Below are 15,715 nucleotides of genomic sequence, written 5' to 3'. Positions count from 1 at the left end.
GATGAAAATTTGTTATGAATATCATTAATTCTAATATGGGTTTGTTGTTTTGTTTTACGATAGGAAAAAACATTATTGTTTGGTTTTATAATAGGAAAAAAAAGAGTTTCAGTTCACATTTGCCTTATTTTAAATTTATGTGTTTTCTAAAACTTAAAATGTAATTATTGTTGAATTTCTCAAACTCAGTTTCGTATTTTACCAGGGGTCATTCTTACATTAAATATTTAATAATTATATGCATTTACACATTTAACTTATATGTCATATGTATATTCCATTTAGATTTTTAGGTGAGGCAGTATTCATTGTTTTCGATTATAAATATAACTTTTAATGAATGTGAAGCAGGTTTATCTAAAGTTAATACTGTAATGAGTGACGTCCTATTTAGTGATTATATTTTTTTTGTTTCTAGCTTCCACGTCAAGTTCCATATCAACCAAACCTTCAATTGAAAAATTTCTTTAGCGAAAAAACATGGGTTCTTATCTTTCTCAAATTAAATGCTCGAACATTTTCCATGGATTTCCATAGTTGTTTATAAGAGAAAGCCGGGGACCTAATCTAAATTAATCAAATGCCGTCTTCCCCCTTGTATGCATATTTTTATGAAACACAAGGAAACCACTAATGATAAAATATTGGTAGGCAGTGATTCTAACAGCGTTTTGAATACAGAATTTTTCGCACATCTGTATCTTTAGAAAATTGATACTAAAAGTTCATAGTAAACATAAAGCGTTTTCATCTATTAAGAACTTTGAGGGCAATACAATGCCTGATCTCTTTACCTTAAAAATACAAATTAATCAATAAAACTAAAGGCTAACACTGCCCAGCCAGTTTGAAAGGCAAGTAATATTGAATCTTTAGATTACGAAGTAATGTAATATGTATTTTATTTTATATAAATCTTACAGAAAGTTAGAGAAGTACTTAAGGATAAGTCGAAACTTCTTTATTCCAAAATGCACATAATTTTGTCCACTAATTTACATTTCCAGTAGAAGTGTTATGTGTAATACTATTTTTTTTAATTAAATTATTGATACCACTAATAGCGTTAGGCTTACGTTGTTTAAATAAAAAGCACACCTACGTTATTATTAACAGGAAAAATAATGGGGAAGATACTATTAAAAGTTATTACTTTTAACACTGAAGGGTACTGATATCTCTTAATAACTTATTGTGATCAAAATTGTTTTGGTTGAAAGGAACTCAAGCTATTGCATACTTTCTAATGTTATTTTTGTAGTAAGAGTTAGAAAGTTGTAGCCCGAATAATGAATACCGATATTTTCATTAGGATATATAAAACAATTTTTTACTTGTCAATTCATTAATTTCTGATAACTACAATATACAGGTTCTAATTGGCGAGATATCAGTTGCAGTATTTAGTATTTAATTGAATCGTTTTAAGAAATTTTCATGTAATTAATGTTAAATCAGTGTACAAAGTCGCTTTTCGCTTTTTTATATTATTATTTTTATATCATAAATTAGAATAAGATATACTATCTTATTAAATCGTTTAGTTTTTTCTCAGGGGAGCGCTTCACACAGAAATTTATATTGACTAAGGTTTTTAGGTGGAAATACAAAATGTACAAACATTTCAAATACTTTTTACCATCTGTTGATTAAGCTATTACGGTCTGGTTGAAAACTTTAAGGTGTTCAATAAAATTCTTTTTGTGAGGATATTAACAGCCTTAGCTATCTTAACTTCACTCAATAACGTTCTATCATAGAAGACAATTGATTAGCTCTAATTGCTGCAGTCAAAAGTTTCATATGTAGGCACAGAAAGTGTTGAAAGATTAGTTTATTTTTAATTTCCTCATTCGAGGCATGTCGGTGGGTATGTATACAAGCACATGTACATATATATGCCAAATATATAATATGTATTAATATTCATATATCCTCGTTTTTTTAAATTCAAATGTACATAATTTCATAATACGTAAGCAAATTAATACATAAGTGAATATATAAAAATGACATCAATGTATAAATTAATGGTTGTATTATATATTTATATATAATATAAATATAACATAAGTGTATAAATAATTATTTATATGTAAATAAATAATTATATTATATATTTATATATTGAAGTTATAAAATTTAAATTATGTATTCTCAAGTAAAACAAATTTTACTTTATTTTTTTTTAAGATATATATTCGTAAACAAAAGAATTTAAAAAATAAAAACAAATTTAAATTTTGCTTTAAGAATTGTTTATTTTTTTTTACTTTTACATTTAAGCTTCATATCTCTTCTTAATCTTTACCTCTATTCCATAATAGCGGCAAATAAAAATATTTAATTACCACTCTGCGGTCAAGAAATAATATAATAATAAAATGTTTTCTTAAAATTTTTATTGTTTTATTTCCTTATCATTTATTTATCAAAAAATATTCGAAACGCCGTTTTCTAACGTCATTCCCGGTGCGTCCGTGCACAACTACCTACGACACAATGCACAACACTGACTTACAACACCCACCACAACATATACATGATGATCATACATGGCAACACTCAATATCTGAGCACACTGTACTTTTATACCACTAGGGTATCTTTTTTCGGTCGATCTCCGCTCTATTGTTAAAAGTTTATACTTGATACTCAGTTTACTATTCTGTTTTAAATTTAAGGAAATGCTAGGCTCGAGTGTAGACAAACATTTTATATTTTTGCAATTTCCAAAAATCAAATTCGATGTTGCAACTATTAAGTAGTGTACCATATATGGTACAAATACCGTATGTGTGTCACCAAATACTAGCAAAATAACATATGAGCAATGTTTGCTGGTAACAATACTATGATATATCATTGTGGTGTTTGTATAAACACAGCTAAAAAACAGGTAACAAACTTAGCTAAAAGCTTTTACACAAAAGCTCTATGAAATATTCCGTAAAACTACTTAAAAAATTAATAAATGAAATGGAAAACAAAACATTTTTACAATTTTTTTCCGGAAAAGCAAGCCTTATTTTATGTCAGGTTGTAGGGAGCCTTTCAAATCGTTTTTTTGCGATGAAAATTTAATGTATTTAGATTAGATTATTTTTAATACTTATTTTCTCTATAACACACAATTACATATTTATTGTTTAAAATTTTTTTAAATATTTAATGCCTGAAACAAAGCTAGTATTTGAGATTACTACATTGTCATGTGTCAGCAACATAGTAAATAGAATACCATGATACTTTTACTCTGGTATTGTTACTACATGTCTTACACAGGTATAAGACATAAACATGCATTATTTGAGGAAACCGAATTAATTACAACCAAATTTTTTATTTTAACTAATGATGTACATTTGTGATATAAAATCAACCAAATTGCTAAATTTAAGATATGGGTATATGAGAATAACATCAACCAGAGATCGTGAATCAGTAGGTATATAGACCAAGATTGATTTAATTTTTTTTTAAGAAAAATGTTCCACTTAATTTCAATAAAATATCACAAATAACATATTCAGCGTTATTAGCGCCTTAAAGTAAATATTGGTGGAAATAACTACATATATCGCGTATATCGGGGCTGGGGGAAGATTCGAAGTGACAACATACATTAACGCTTGGCATTACTCAAGTATACTCAAGAACTCTCTATTACACAATTTAATGAAGGTAGTTCACACTCTGACCGAGACATTGGGCATAAAGTCTGCTAGCGAACGAAAACCTATATTTACATACATACATATGTATATGCAGTACATTGGAGCTGAGGTAATTCGTGGATTTTTCACATTTTCCGCCTTAAACTGTAGTATATCCAATATTAGACGTTCACTGAATTTGCCAAGTTGTCTTACATATGGATCGATATATGTAGATCGACCACATATACCGTGGCTAGGGGATATACAATATTAACCCGACATTATCGAGTTTTTGTATTACGGCATATCAGCTAGCATCCAAAAAGTCGATTGTAATGCATACAAACAATGTATAATGTTCTGTAATGGGCCCGGAATATTTGTTACATTGCATCATGTTTTCTAACACATTACCCTGGTAGTCGATGCCCAGTGATAGAGTTCGCGGATCACAAATAAAGTTGATGCTTTTTGACATTTAAATATACAACGATGACGTCAGTTTAATAAGCTTTCTTATTGATTACTAAATTTTGCATTAAATTCAGAGGCTTTGGCAAAAAATATACTTACTTTTGTATGCAGTTTCCACTTTTTACATTTTTTCCTGAATTTCGGGGTCTTGTTGTTCTTGTTTTAACGGTTTCTCAATCCCCGTTCGAATGGTAAGGGTTATCTGTGTTGTCGTCAACGTCATCTAGCGGCAGGCTCAGGAAACGTGCTGTTTCGGCGGGGTCGGACCAAAGGGAAAAGGGTGTTAGATGAGTAGGGTACGTCGGGGTCTATTCTGGATAAGTAGGAGTTTAACCTGCTACAATATCCAGAACGAAGCTGCGCTAGGGTCACTCGCGTTTCTCGCGGCAACTCTAGCTCTTCGTCTGCGATGGGTTGTGGTTTGACTCCAAACCGCCATTCACGGGAAGGGAGGCGGTAAAGGTGTTGATGGCTCCACTGTGAATGTCGGTCAGTACCTGTCGGAAGTCAGTTGCGTCCGAAGTCCGGTCGGCGTACTGTACGATGTCGTCGACGTAGTCAAGAAAAGACCTCTTGATGCTTCCAGGAAGCGGTTCCGCTCCAAGCAGGTGACTGCAAGGGTGATTTTACGAAAACATCCCAGCAGGAACTGCTTGGAGAGGAGTTCATTATGCTTCTTAACTAGGAGCATAAGCGTCTCACTATGTTGGTGTTCTATGGGAGATATCAAAAGGCATTCCGTCGTGGTCCGGAGTGCAGTATTTTGACAGGTCTGGTGTTTCCTTATCTGCGTACCACTGCATCTAGGCGACCATATTGGTACTGCGTAATTGAGGGCCGGCCGATTGCCTTGTATGTTGCCAACAGCGTTTCTTTGTCTTTACCCCATGTGCTGTCGGCTAGTGACTTGAAGATTTTGTTGCGGGTCTGTACCTTGGCGATAATCGCGGTCGTATGAGGAGTGAAGGAGCATAGACTATCAAAAGTTACACCTAAAGTCTTATGGTTATTGACAGTCGGAGTTTTGACGCCATCGACTGCAATAATAAGTTCAAGTCTATACTCCTTCGTCCCGTTCGTAAAAATGGTCGATGTGGATTTGGTGGGGGAAAGTGTTAGGTTCCGTGCAGTGAGGAAACGAGAAAGGTCGGAGAGGTAGTTGTTTACTTTCCAACATATGCCATCCCCTGGTGGCTGTGGGAGTTTCGAGATGTAGAAGTTCAACAGTAACGGGGAGAGGACACCACCCTGCGGAACCCCCCGTTTAATTCTTCTCAGTCTAGATGTTTCACCTCGAAATAGTACGAATGATTGACGACCGCTCAGGTAGTTCATGGTCCACCTCTTCAGTCCTGGAGGAAGCGTAGTATTCTCAATGTCCTGCAGTAGCGTTTTGTGGTTGACTGTGCCAAAAGCTTTTGACAAGTCCAACGCTACGAGGATCGTTCTCTCACAGGGTAATTTCTGGTTGAGGTTTACGAACTATCTGAGCGTTTATAACACTAAGTGCTGTAGTGGTGCACTTTTCGGAAACCATGCTGGTGGCTGGCTAGGCTCAGATGGTGAGTGAAGGTCGGTAGTATCAAGGTCTCAAGTGTCTTCACTACTGGGGAGAGGAGAGTTACCGGACGATAGGACTCCCCTTTCTTAGCGGGTTTCCCAGATTTCTTCCACTTTCCACCCATCGGGTTTTTGAAGAGTGGTCAGCGACAGGTTGAGGACCTTGGTGAGATAGCTTACTTCCATCGAGCCTAGATGCTTTAGCATAAGCATGTTGATTCCATCAGGGCCAATGGACTTAGAAGATTTTGATTTGTTGGTGACATTCTGAACCTCCTCATTGGTGAAAGTAAGTGGCGCGCAGTCGTTTGGCATTTTGCGCATTTGCATGTATACTGCCGGCTAAAATAGCTCGCGCACTTCTTCGGGTCCAAAGAGGCATGACCATTGAATTAAACTTTAATTCGGTCGTCATGTCTCTTCGGGTTAGACAAAGCCTTGACAGTAGCCCAAAGCTTACTCACACCGGTGGAGAGGTTGCAGGGCTTCAGGTGCTCTATCCATTTCGTCGCTTATGATGATTTACCATTCGCCGAATCTCCAAATTGAGTTCTCTTATTCGGGGATCCCCGCCATGCCGACGTAAGATGTCGCGACCGTTAGCTAAAACGGCTGCTTCGGCTGGAAAATTGGGGCGGATTTCCGCTATTCTTCCAGCCGGGATGAAGCGAGTGGTAGCTGCTGCGATCACCTTGAGGAATCGACGTTCGCTAACGCATACTTTCGTAGGAATGGTAGAGCGTTGAAGGTGCTCCCAGGAAACTCTGAGAAGGCGACCCAGTTAGCTTTGTTAAAGTTACGAAGGTACGGTTGTCCACTGAAAAAAATCAGGAGATTTCTCGATCGAGATAATTATGGGCAGATGGTCTGATGCGAGAGTTAGCATATGTGGCCAGGTTATGCTATTTATCAAACCACTACTAGCATTAGTAATATCGGGCGAGCTATTACATCGCCTAACCGGATAGCTATACCCTGACATTCTAGTGTAGTATCCCTGCGGTCGATGCCTTCATCGATTAGACGATACTGCACGGTGTTGTGCAATATGAAGGCTAGGCCACCACCATTATCTCGCTCGCGATCTTTATGTATTACGTTGAAACCGGCACAACTCAGAAGCTCTGAGTGAATGTTTAGTTTGGCAAGGCAGAGTGGGAGCTATGTTGTCTGTTTGAGGTCCTGGGGACCGTGGAGGTCCTCTGTCGGCCACTTGGGACGAGTGGCGGCGCGGCGCGCGAACTATGTGCAGTTTGCACGGCCGTAGATGCTAATGTCGCAGTATTGCGTAGGCAGCATGGGGCCACGTAACTCGTGGTCCACTTTCTGTGAGTCTTAAGGCCCGAGCAGGTCTTAATATGGCTATATCCATTGCATGTATTATACCAGACTGAGGTGGAGTTTGGATGGAGCCTTTTTGCGCAAACGCAGCAGAAAAATTCCTCCGGGCCTGGGTTGGCCAGCACGAGTCAGGAGGATACGGAGCAACCCTGCTGCAAGGCATTGCTCCAATGACGACAAGCACAGATTAACACTCACCGATCAAACAGCTCTTGGACGGATTAAATCCGAGTCAATTCCGGTGCGTAAAACCGGCTGTCGTGGGAATTGTATTTCGGGTCTTCGTGCGCCTTGGCTGCCAGTGTAGTTATGTGCTTACGAATCTCCCGCCTGGTGCCTATGTGGTTTACTCTCAGACTCTGCTTCTTTGCTTCTTGGACACGTTGTCTAACCACATGAGATCTGTAATTTCCGTGCTAAATGCCTTCTTGATATTATACGATTCGCAGGGTATCTGCTCGCGACGAAGCTTTCTGCTGCCCATTTTAAGAAAAAAAAAATTAAATTTTAAGTGTGCTTAAATCGGCTGTTAATAGCAGCCGCTTCTATTTACAACAGGAAACCGAACCAAAATACACATTGTATCTTGTACGTGAATGGCTGTTATGGAATTAAAAACAACCGCATAGATCCCACGATCACTAGACATTAATCCTTATTATCCTTAGACTGTGCCACATAAAAAAAAAAATTTTTTTTCGGTCCCATATCAAAATCTCGTTGAGAGTCACGAAAAAGAAATTGTTGAGCCCTTTATCTTTATTTTTCAGCTAGCGCTCGCAAAAATAAGAATTTTCGTCAAAAAATGTTTTTTTCATTCATTTTTTGGTTATAGATAATTTAAAATACCAAATATAAAAAAACCCTTGGTATGGGTTTGTAGGAAATTAAATTCTCTACAAAAATGATCCTTTCTCGAATTTATAGAATCAACACCGTTTTTTTTTATTGCTCATTCAATTACAATTTGTTCTATGATTTTTATTTTCAATTATTGATAAACATTAATTAAACTTTTTTCCAACGAAAAAAACAAACTAAATCAATTTTTCTAGGAATGTTTATGATCTAAACAAGCAGTTTCTATACTTTAATAAATGTGAATACTCTTAAGCTGTTAATATGTTTTATTTTTAAAATAATGAATTTTATGCTAATTTTATCTTTTTTTGCTTTTGTACTTATTATTGTGTCAAAGCTTAGTTAAATTCATGTTTAGAGTCAGAATTCCACAAATCTTCGATTTTATGAAAAATCATTGGTATGTTAGAATTAGATAGTTACTACAAACAAAATATCTTAAAAAGATTACATTAAGTAAAGAAATAATGAGCTATTATATTTTATTATTTTTATTCACATGTTTCATTTTTAAGATCTTACATATTTTCTCTAAAAGATCTTATGTCCTTTGACATAAAATTATAATGGCAAACATATTTTTGATCTTGTAATAAAAGAGGCTGATAAGATCTTTACTCGAATGACTTTAAAGTCAATTATGAAATTCAAGTAAACATATTACTCACATAGATTTCGTTTATTACAATTGGATATTTTTTGCGATATTCCGCAACAACTTGTAATAAAAACTGCTTCTGTTCTTCATCACAAGTGAGATTATCATTATATTTATCAATTAACGCTACAGCTCTTTCGGCAATATCATTTACGACTTTAATTGATCGAACAGTTTCTAAAGAAGTCTGGTACCCGTCATCGAACTCCCATTGATCAACAGGTAAATCTAGAAAACTTGTAGATAAACCGAAATTCTCAAACAAAATCATCGATTTTTGAGTAATAAAATCACTAGTATCTTTTGAGCCAAATGATTTTAAATCGTCTTGTTTTAAACATAACTTCCTCGTATTTTCTGTCATACTTAATTGATTTGTTATTGCTTGAACCATTTTTGTCTTGATTGATTGATGTCTAAGAAATTTAATTGATGCAGCTTCGGAAAATTTTTTTTCCAGCATAAACGAGCGTATGTGGATGGCGCGTCAGATCGCTGTTGACCAAAAGCTTACTGTGGTGCGCAGGACGGGTGTTGGAAACGAAAAAAAATGCTTTATAAATAAAAATTGTAAAAATATTAATCTTTTTGTCTTCATTATATTTGTTAATAAAATTATTTTTATCTTTTACTGTACCATATAACATTAAATTAAAGTATAAAAACTGCTTGTTTAGATCATAAACATTCCTAGAAAAATTGATTTAGTTTGTTTTTTTCGTTGGAAAGAAGTTTAATTAGTGTTTATCAATAATTGAAAATAAAAATCATAGAACGAATTGTAATTGAATGAGCAATAAAAAAAACCGTGTTGATTCTATAAATTCGAGAAAGGATAATTTTTGTAGAGAATTTAATTTCTTACAAAACCATACCAAGGGTTTTTTAATATTTGGTATGTTAAATTATCTATAACCAAAAAATGAATAAAAAAAAAACATTTTTTGACAAAAATTCTTATTTTTGCGAGCGCTAGATGAAAAATGAAGATAAAGGGCTCAAATTTTGACACAATTTCGTTTTCGTGACTCTGAACGAAATTTTGATATGGGACCGAAAAAAAAAATTTTTTTTATTTGGCACAGTCTATTAATCCTATTCTAAATATCTGGAACTTTTTTGAAAAGCGTATTCGAAAACATCGAATTTCATCAAAATAAAGCCAAAAAAAGTGGATCACTGACTTAGATCGGTTGGGAGCATGCGTTGACGTCTAGGGACAATAATTGCAACAAAATATAGGCCAAAAACCGCTAAACTATTGTAATTACTTTTAAATTACATATATAAATAATCATTAAGCTTTAGCATTTATTTTTTTTATTTGTGTAAACAAAAAAATATTTTGATATATAGCATATGTATGATAAATATACATATTTAAAAGGGATAGAAAAAAACTAAAAATTTATTCATTTTATAACAAATACGCGTGTCGTAATTTAATAGAACTAGGTGTATGTAAACTTTATTGGTTCACTGTATATGCACCGCAGAATTCCCAGAAAAATTATTACTTTTGTGGGAGCAGTCGCCCTCATCGCGAAGCAAATGTCCAACACAAATGAAAGAATTCCTTACTACCCAATATGAAATTGCAGAAAGGGTAGAAAAACTAGTTGGAACGAAAGACGTTCAAACCGACCTCAATAGAAGTTTAATAGATCCTCAGCCAGTAGCAACAACAACATAAATAGAAGGGTTTTCAAAAATCAAACGTTCATCCGAATAGTACAAACAAAAATCATATGAAATATACACAGGAGAGCATAAGCTTAAAACTTGAAAGATTAAAAAAAAAATAATAAACCCGATAGAAACAATTTTGTGAGATCCAAAAAAATTTGCACAAATTTTTTGTCACGTGCGTATACTCTTATACTCATATTAAATTGGCATATATTCAAATTTGTATTCAATGGGGACGTTAAAAAATGTATGGACAACTAATTAACTACTCAAGTTTAAATTAAAAACAGTTACCTTTGGCGTCAATTATGGAAAAATATGTAAATACCGTTATTTAGTCAAGATTTCATTCAACATACACAAAGTTCCTGGCCTTTTAGCTGCCATTGCACCCCAACCGTAATACTACCCCACCATGTTTCGCTGTGGGTATAACGTTACACGCCTCTAGCGCTGTACCTCCTCTTCGCCAGACAAAACGACGTCCATCGAACCCAAATAAATTGAATTTTGATTCACATATTTATTTAGAAGGAGTTTCCTTCTAGGTGTAAAAGCTTTAAAGCCCTCCATTCGAAAAAAAAATTTCGCACTGTTTGTCTTTTCATGCTAAAAATATTACATTCTTTAAAATGCTTCGTGATATCTACGGCTGACATTTTTGAATTTTTTTTTACCAATTGCTTTATATAACGCTTTGTTTGAAGTATGCTTATATTCGCAGGTTTTTTCTAGTTGTAACGTGTTCTTCTTAATATGTTATTCAGTTTCTTTAACCCTCTCATGCCCGATGTTGCGTATACGCAACATTGTATTTATGAGCTTCTAACTACCGTTATTTTAAATTTTTTGTTTTGAACCTTTCGGAGAAATATAGCTGCATGTGTTGAGTGAGCTTACAGCTAATTGTTCGGTAGTCAGCTCCACACGCGTTCAGTTAGTACCTCTTCTCCCGAGAGCGTAGTTGACAAATTCATTGCGCAAAAAAACGTGGTTTTAAAAAAGTGAAAAAAACATTAAAATAATTACTTCATCCTAAAAACGAGTTCAACAACTAAATAAAGAAAGGTAAGTGACTATTTAAAAAAAAACCCCGCATGAAAATATTATTTAGTTTGTCTGTAATAATTTTGTAAATGTCGTGTTGCGTATATGCAACATTGGTCTATTGTGGTAATTTTCGAAAAATAAAACTTTTTTGTATGCACATTCTAAGATGCGCCCAAAGGGTCTGACTCAAGCTGAGATTGAAAAATTTGCCAACTTTGATTGGGATGATTCGGCTGACGAGGAAAATGAAGAAGAAGAAGATCGAAATATAGACGAAATTATGGAAGAAACTTTGAAAAATTTGGATAAAAGAGCTGAAAATGTGGAAGTTGGTTTGATTGACCAATTTATTAGAAGCGAAAATGATGGAGATTTGAATGAAAATGAAAACGTTGTACAGGAGGTGATGGAAAAAATTGATTTGAAGAGTTTGAAGTGGAGGAGTGCAGAGTTTATGGAAAGCGAGACCACTTGGAAAAGTGAATTATGCAACAATGAGGTGAAAACCCCCATAGAATATTTTAGTACTTTCTTTGCGGATGAACTGTGGCAGAAAATATGCGAGGAAACGAATTTATATTCCATACAAACGAAGAGCATAGAATTGAAATGCACTGTGCCAGAAATAAAAAGGTTTGTTGGCATACTTCTTTACCTTGCAGTAGTGAAAATACCAGCTTATAGAATGGCGTGGGCGGCTAATTTCAAACTAGCGGCCGTTGCAAATGCATTACCGAGAAACAGATTCGAAAAAATTAAACAGTTTTTCCATTTGAACGATAATTCTAAACAGCCTCAGAAGGGAACACCTGAATATGACAAGTTGTACAAGGTTCGGCCTCTGTTGGTCGCCATAAAAAAAAAATTCAATGAAATTTCGCAGGAAGAATTCCAAAGTATAGATGAGCAAATGATTGCATATAAAGGTAACTTATTATTTGTGAATACATTTCTGATTTAGATGCAACCAATTGAAAAATTGTGCACTAATCAGTGAGAAAGACCTTCAAAAACGAGGACGAGGATCAAGCGATTTCAAATATGAAGCAACGCACAACTTGATTGCTTGTCGTTGGTATGATAATAAAAGCGTACAATTAGTTTCAAATTATGCAGGTAAGAAGCCCATGTGTGAATGCATCAGATGGTGCCGCAAAGAGAAGAAGTTTATAACTATACCTCATCCAGTAATAGTTGAATGTTACAACAAACACATGGGAGGGGTTGATCTTGCGGACATGCTGCTTGAATTGTACAAAATCAACCACCGCTCAAATAAATGGTACATGCGGATAATATACTGGTGCATAAATTCAAGTTTAGTAAACAGTTGGTGGTTGTACCGCAGAGACATCACACATACAGACGGCGAATTGAAGCATATGCCGCTCATAAATTTCCAATTGGATGTTGCTTCCGAGCTTTTGAACGCAAGTCAAACTACAGTTGTCGCCAAAAAGAGAGGTCGTCCATCATCACTCCTTTTGACAATGAATTTATCCCCATCATCACCAGCTCCATCACCACCAGCTCCATCATCACCAGCTCCATCATCACCAGCTCCATCATCACCAGTTCCATCATCACCAGCTCCTTCTACGGGCTCCGAATCAAACTGTAAAAGAGCTTATGTTGCAGACCCAGCAAATTCAATACGACTTGATGGTTATAATCATTGGCCGGAATGGGGAACAAGAGGAAGATGTAGAGTATGCAGCACTGGGTTTCCAAGCTGTAAATGCAGCAAATGTAATGTGCATTTGTGCTCCAATCCCCAAAAAAATTGTTTCGTGTCCTATCATACATAAATATAAATAAAAGGCATTTGAAAAAAAAATCAACTTGACTTTAAATATATAACCGCATTGCCCAATGTTGCATATACGCAACATCCTGTAGCTCTTGAACCAGGACACCTAGGACATTGAAATTTTTGTCAGTTGATATTGCGATCAACTCTAGCTTATATGTCTACTCAAAAAAATTTTAGCCACGCCCATTTTAATTCGGGCATCAGAGGGTTAAATCACTAGATATTTGTGTGGAACTCTTTTTGCACTGACCGCTCGAGTTAATGCACATGTAAGTAAGCAGCGATGATTTCACCATGGTACAAAAGAAATAAAAGTCAAAAGTAACAATACGAAAACAAAATAAAATTTTATTTTTCAAAGTCTTATCTACATATTTACAACAAAAAATACTACAAAAGTAATTCTTATTTTAGCCAGATCGGCTAATATAAAAAGTGTTAAAATCACATCACAAAAGTAAGTATGCATTCAATCAAAAACCGAATTCATGAACATTTTTTAAAATTATGATGAACTGTTAATATTTCGTTGGATAGCCTTTACTCTTTTTGACAGCTTTTAACCGCGATGGTATAAAGAAATTGGAATCTTTCACCATTACTCCATAAGTGCTTTCTTTAAGTCATCTTTGCCATTTATTTCATGTTTCGTTATTTGTCTGTCAAGATGTTCCCACAAGTGTTCAATAACATTCAAATCTGCCGATTGAGGTGTGTTATGCAGCAGCCATTCTTTGACAACTAGAGCTGTATGCTTGGGGTCATTGTACTGTTGGAAGACAAATGATCGCTCAATTTTAAGGCACTTTGCTTTAAATTATCCTTCAAAATGTTGAGATAAAAAGTTTTATCCATTATCCTTTCAATCACAACCAGATTTCCTACACCTGAAGCCGCCATACAGCTCCACACCATTATTGAGCCACCACCATGTTTAACTGTGCCGGTCATGTTTTGAAGATCGAGCTCTGAATTTGCTTTTCTCCACACTTTTTCACGTCTGTCGGAAACAAAAATATTAAATTTACTCTCGTCAGAGAAAATAATGGTATTCCAAAAGTTTTTTACAAATTCAAGTCTTTTCTTTCTGTTAGTAATATTTACATATGTCTTTTTACGGATGTTCCGACCATGGAAACCAGCAGTATACAAAGCACGACGAATGGTTTGGGGGTTAGAAGTCTTGCCAGTTTCTTTTTCCATTTCGGCCTGTATTTTAGGGGCACTTGTTTTGGGGTTTTTCTGTGCCTTTCGTACAATTATTCTGCGGAACAATTTGTCGGCATCGTGTCTTTTATATTCTTGTAAGAGATCTAGCATAGAACTTGCATACATATTTTGATAAAAAAATTTCGAATTATTTTGGAAATAAATTCACATATTTGGCTGTTAATCATAGTGTATACTTACTTTAGTGATGCACTGTATCTTATCTGCACTCAGACGTCATTCAATCATCCTTCAGACATACGATAACAATTCTTCTTCAATAAACAAACCACTTAATCTTCAGACTTATGCACAGGGTCATACTCGACATTCAGATAAGCTAACATAACAAGCTTATCTTTTACAACGAGCATTGACAAATCAGAGAACTACAGCACGCCACTACTGCAGTCTACGAGGAATTGTATATAATCCAGAGCAAATGAAGAATGTGCGTCTTTTATCGTACATTCGCTGTTGTGTCTAAACTTAACTAAATATTCAAGTTTGTAAACATTGTATCAAAAAAGAAACATATTAATAAAAGAAAGTTCACCTCTAAGTAAACTAAATAAAAATGTTTTTTTATTCTCAAAGGATATAGAATATTTAACTGAGGCCTAACGTGGGGCACCAGCGACAAAAGGATTTAAATTAAAATCCTTCTAGCTAGATTTCTTGGAGATTGATAAACTGAACGATTTTGATCTTCTATTAGGAATGGAAGGTTTGAGAAAGATGAAATCCAGATTTCATTAGATCAGGATTAGGAAACAAGATAGGGGAAAACAGCATTTTCAATTAATGGTTTCCATTCGTTTACCATTTGGTCTTAAGAATGCTCCCTTAATTTTCCCGAGATGTAGATATATATTTAGACCTTTCGGGAACCACCTGAACAACATATGAAAGACATTACCAATATAATAACAATGCTATACAACACCAATATAAAAAACTCGAACGAAAAATCCCTCTTCTTATTTTAGGCCACAAAATACAAAACGGAAGGATTACAGTCGACCCAAAGAAAAAAGAAGATACTGATGGATGTTAATTATAATTTATTAAAAAGTTCGCACCACTTGCAAACCTTTGATCATCCATTAGAGAGGGGAAAATGGAAACATATACAAGGAAATACTTAAAAGTGTAAAACCAATCATATAGAATAAAGTCAGCCAGATATTCGAAAACCCTGATATTAGTAATGTAGGGACTAGACCAAGTTGTCGCTCAAATTTATTTATTTTAAGCACAAAGATACACTGTAATAAATAAAACACGCTCTCTTATTTTCATTGAGACAACTCACATATTGGTCGATTTATGTGATATAAAGGCATCCGAAAGTTCGAAAATTTCTATATTAAGTATATGGAGGCTAGGGAAGTATTGGTC

The 15,715-nt window shown here is 34.8% G+C and overlaps 1 protein-coding gene across 5 annotated transcripts in view; it reads left to right on the top strand.

Annotated features, from left to right (window-relative positions):
* LOC105226347 (alpha/beta hydrolase domain-containing protein 17B) overlaps positions 1 to 15,477 on the top strand; it is a 62,342-nt gene extending 46,865 nt beyond the window's left edge. For 2 of the 5 annotated variants that reach the window (XM_049450208.1, XM_049450209.1), the window contains exon 4: positions 15,304 to 15,477. In XM_049450208.1, the coding sequence (XP_049306165.1) occupies positions 15,304 to 15,462 (159 nt within the window). In that variant the 3' untranslated portion in view covers positions 15,463 to 15,477. Of the gene's footprint in view, positions 1 to 418; positions 8,776 to 9,013; positions 9,257 to 15,303 lie in introns of those variants that run through there. The other 3 variants (XM_049450212.1, XM_049450210.1, XM_049450211.1) reach the window with 2 other exon arrangements.
* Positions 15,478 to 15,715: the final 238 nt, after the last annotated feature.

The sequence above is a fragment of the Bactrocera dorsalis genome, chromosome 2 (assembly GCF_023373825.1).
Source record: "Bactrocera dorsalis isolate Fly_Bdor chromosome 2, ASM2337382v1, whole genome shotgun sequence".
NCBI lineage: Eukaryota > Metazoa > Arthropoda > Insecta > Diptera > Tephritidae > Bactrocera > Bactrocera dorsalis.
The sequence above is the reverse complement of the archived record's forward strand: the minus strand, read 5'-3'. Positions and strand labels throughout refer to the sequence as shown.